Below are 4,053 nucleotides of genomic sequence, written 5' to 3'. Positions count from 1 at the left end.
ATTACTATTATTATTATTATTATTATTATTTTTATTATTATGGAAGTAATAGTAGTAGTAGTAGTAGTAGTAGTAATTGCTTGCACCGTGCTTGGAGAGTATGTACAGACCTTTTGTGTTTTTGGCAGACTTTTTTGTGTGGGTGTATGTACATGTGTGTGAGTGTGTGTGTGTGTGGGAGGAGGGGTGTGACAGACGAGTCTTAGGTAAGTTATGTGTGTGTGTGTGTGTGTGTGTGTGTGTGTGTGTGTGTGTGTGTGTGTGCGCGCGTGTGTACTTTAATGTGTGTTTGTGTAATAATATTACCATCATTATTGTGGTTAGCTGGGTGATTTCGGGAACGTAATCGAGTACAGTAGGCTACCTATTTGACATTGAAGAAAACAAGGGCAGGCCGAGGCGTGAGCCACGGACTGGGGAAGACTGCGTGAGTTGCAGTCGAGGTGCAGAGCAAAGAGTTGTCACCAGTCACTAGAAGTTTGATAGCTCCTCCCTAATATTAGTACAATGTATTTTGCTAGAATTAATTGCGGTGAGAATTTGGTTAGAAACCGAAGAAAACCTGGCAACTCAGCGCTCCCAAACAACGGAAGTAGATAAAGTCTGCGGGGTCAACAATTGCTGCGCCTTGATTCAAGTCAACTAATCCCCGACTCAGACATTCAAAACTTTTAACTAGGCCTAAAAATGCGCAAACTGCCGTAATTTTGTCGTGAACAGATGGTATAACAGTGGCTTTCGGTCTCCCATCATGATTTTGGAAGCCATTGAGTATAATCTAGATTTAATAGTGGTCGCTCGTTACGGAAGTCCTCCCAAATAACAAGCGTGTATAGTTAAACCTCAAGCTATTTCGGCGAGGTGCTCTATCTAGAGCCAGATATTAAGTGCTAGTGATGGCATCGAAAATAACGACGGACATGGTCAAGCCATTCAGTGGCAATAGTGAAGTTGTTGCATGGTTGGCTAAGGTTAAACTCGTCGTGGGTTTGAAGAACATTCAGGATCTTGCGAAGTTTATCCAACCAGCCACCGCTGTTCCTGGAGGGTAATGCATTGGCGTTGTACTTACACTACTTACAGCTCAGTGAGCTCGAAAGATCACAATATCAGACAACCGAGAAGCGTCTTCTAGAGGCATTCACAGACAGCTCATTTGTTGCGTTCAATAAGTTGACACAAAGGAGGTGGGACGGTGAGCATGTTGATGTATTCGCGAACGAAGGAGATTGGGAGGGTTGGCTGGATTTTCAGGCAGCGAACTGGATAGAATGGTTAGGCTATCCTTTGTAAGTGGATTCCCTGACCTGATATCGTGTGATCTCCAACAGATGAGCTGGGTCATCGAAGTTGAACTGTCAGATGTAATAGCAAGAGCTAGGATCCTTACGGCAAGCAAGACTGGAATGGTCCGTGTTGCGGCGGCAGGCGGAGCCATGGCAAACGAAATGGGAAGCCACAGTCAACGTGTGAGGGCATTTAAAGACTATTGTTATCGGTGTGGTGGACCCCTTATGGCTAAGTTTTTTTAGTCATCGTGCTGACATTGTTTGCTACCACTGCAATGGAGTTGTGCACATAGCCAGTCGATGCAGTCAGAGGGGAAACGGTGTCTGTCTGTAGAAACAGGAAAACTAGCTTCGGGTGGCTGCTGCGCCGGCAGCTACCCGTTTGAAAAGAGGGCGCAGTCTTTACCGATAATTCAAGTTGACGTGAAGGGAGCTAAAGTCAAAGCATTGGTAGATACAGGTTGTATGGTAAAAGTGGTCAGTTCACACGTAGTCGGAAATTGCGAGAGCGAGAACTATAATATGGTAACTTTTGATGGTTCACGCGTGAAGTGTCAGGGGAAGAAAGAGCTAATCATTGACGTGCGAGGAGTCTCGGTCTCCGTAAATGCAATTGTCTCAGATTCTATTCTGTCTGATATTGATGTGTTGCTGGGAATGGATGCTATAAATAGCCTGGGAGGAGTTTCAGTCAAACATGGTACAGTTGAGTTTGGTGTCAAATGGTGTGGGGCAGCGGAAATGGAAACTGAATCTGATCCACCAGACCAGGCAGGGAGGAACAAAAAGCGAGCAGAGAGCGCTGTTTACGAACACAGTGAGGTTGAGGTTATTGACGACAGTGATTTTAAAGCAGTTTTTTATGGCAATACATGGACAGTAGAGTGGAAATGGAAAAGGGATCCTCCCCACTTGAAGAATAAGATCGGATGGTATGGTAAACAGATGGATATGGAGACTACGGAAGGGTTTGAGAAAGAGATACAAAGTTGGATAGAAGAAGGAATACTTTTACCATGAAATGAGACAGTAGAATTAGGCATAATTTCGCTTAAGCTGTTGTTCAACCTACCAAGAACAAGGTAAGACCTGTCTTTGACTACGGAGAGCTGAATAAATATGTAAGTAGTCACACGGGGGGGGACTTCACGGATTTATGCGGCGAGACATTGCGAGAGTGGAGACAGACGACAGGTGCAGCAACGATTGTCGACCTGAAAGGAGCTTACCTTCAAATTCGGGAGTCACAAGATCTATGAAAGTATCAACTAGTGAATTTCAAAGGTTAAGCTTATTTGCCTGACAAGACTTGGATTCGGTCTTACATCGGCACCCCGCATCATGAGTAAGGATGAGAAGATAGACTCTGCCACGCAGTCCTGCATTGATAACATTCTGCTGGATGAGAGCAAGGTAACATCAGCTGCACTGGTGAAGCACCTGGGAAACTATGGGTTGACAACTAAAGAACCAGAGCCATTGGATGGTGGCGCTGCGTTAGGATTGAAGTTGAAATCTGATTCCACAAGAGATCTCATATTTTCCAGAGCCAACAGGATTCCGCATGCAGTGTCTAAAGTAACCAAACGGGAGTTGTTCTCGATCTGCGGAAAACTTACAGGTCATTATCCTGTAGCTGGATGGTTAAAAATAACATGCAGCTACATAAAGAGAAGGGAAAATGGTACCAATTGGAAGGAGATTGTAGAAGATGAAGTGGAGAAAATGTTGAAGGAAATGTTGAGCAGCTTGTCTAATGAGGATCCTGTCAAAGGCAAATGGTCCGTGCCTAAAGCAACAAAAGGAACCGTATGGTGTGATGCTAGCAGTATCGGATATGATGTGTTACTTGAGGTCAATGGCAACGTGGTAGAGGATGCTGCATGGCTTCGGAAATCTTTAGATTTTGATCATATCAACGTAGCAGAGCTGGAGGCTGTGATGAAAAGTGTAAACATGGCCATCAAGTGGAACATCTCTGAAATCGAAGTTATCACTGAATCAGCAACGGTGGCTGGTTGGATCAAAACTGTTCTATCGGAAGAGAGGAGAGTGCACACCAAAGGGCCAGCTGAGTTGATTGTGAAGAGACGATTAGGGATATTGAAAAGCCTAATTAATGAGTTTGGTCTGGTTATGTCGATCACCTTGGTTCCGACCAGAAAGAACAAAGCAGACATTCTGACAAGAGTGCATGAGGAGTGCTTTTAAGCACTGGCGGGTATGGAATGGAGGAGGGAGAACCAGAACCATGCGTATGTGCTACTGGTCATCTTGACTTGAAAGACTTGCACGATATGCACCATATGGGGGTACACCGTACTTTGTATTTGGCTCGGAAGGTGCTACCAGAAACGAGCCGTGCTGATGTTTAAAAAGTCATACAAGCTTGTGAGCAATGTCAGTCTATCGATCCTGCACCAGTTGTCCATGAGGAGGGCAACCTAGATGTCTCTACAGACTGGACAAGATTGGCAATAGACATAACTCACCATCATCAAGTGCCATACCTGTCAATTGTTGAATGTGGCCCAGAGCGATTCGCAATTTGGAAGAAACCGAAAAGAGAGACAGCTGGGTTCGAGACGGAAGTAGCTGAAAAACTCATGTTAGAGAGAGGACCAGTGGCGAGATCTTAATGGATAATGGCACAGTGTTTCACTCAGATTGGTTTTGGCAGATGCTTAAGAAATGGAATATCAAACCATTGTTTAGAGCTGCATATAGGCCTAAGGGAACGGGATTGTTGAGAGACACCAGCGTA

The 4,053-nt window shown here is 44.7% G+C and overlaps 1 protein-coding gene across 1 annotated transcript; it reads left to right on the top strand.

The window, feature by feature from the left end:
- The first annotated feature begins 2,630 nt into the window (after window positions 1-2,630).
- On the top strand, window positions 2,631-3,500 carry LOC101861074. Its single transcript, XM_005108108.1, has one exon. It carries the CDS (start codon window positions 2,631-2,633, stop codon window positions 3,498-3,500), a length of 870 nt encoding a protein of 289 aa, XP_005108165.1.
- The last annotated feature ends 553 nt before the right edge of the window (window positions 3,501-4,053 follow it).

This window comes from Aplysia californica, unplaced genomic scaffold (assembly GCF_000002075.1).
Source record: "Aplysia californica isolate F4 #8 unplaced genomic scaffold, AplCal3.0 scaffold00660, whole genome shotgun sequence".
NCBI lineage: Eukaryota > Metazoa > Mollusca > Gastropoda > Aplysiida > Aplysiidae > Aplysia > Aplysia californica.
This window is presented reverse-complemented; position numbering and strand designations above follow the sequence as displayed.

What these genes read in the sequence shown, in the direction of transcription:
- LOC101861074 (XM_005108108.1), top strand. Translation starts at nt 2,631, where the DNA reads ATGAGTAAGGATGAGAAGATAGACTCTGCCACGCAGTCCTGCATTGAT.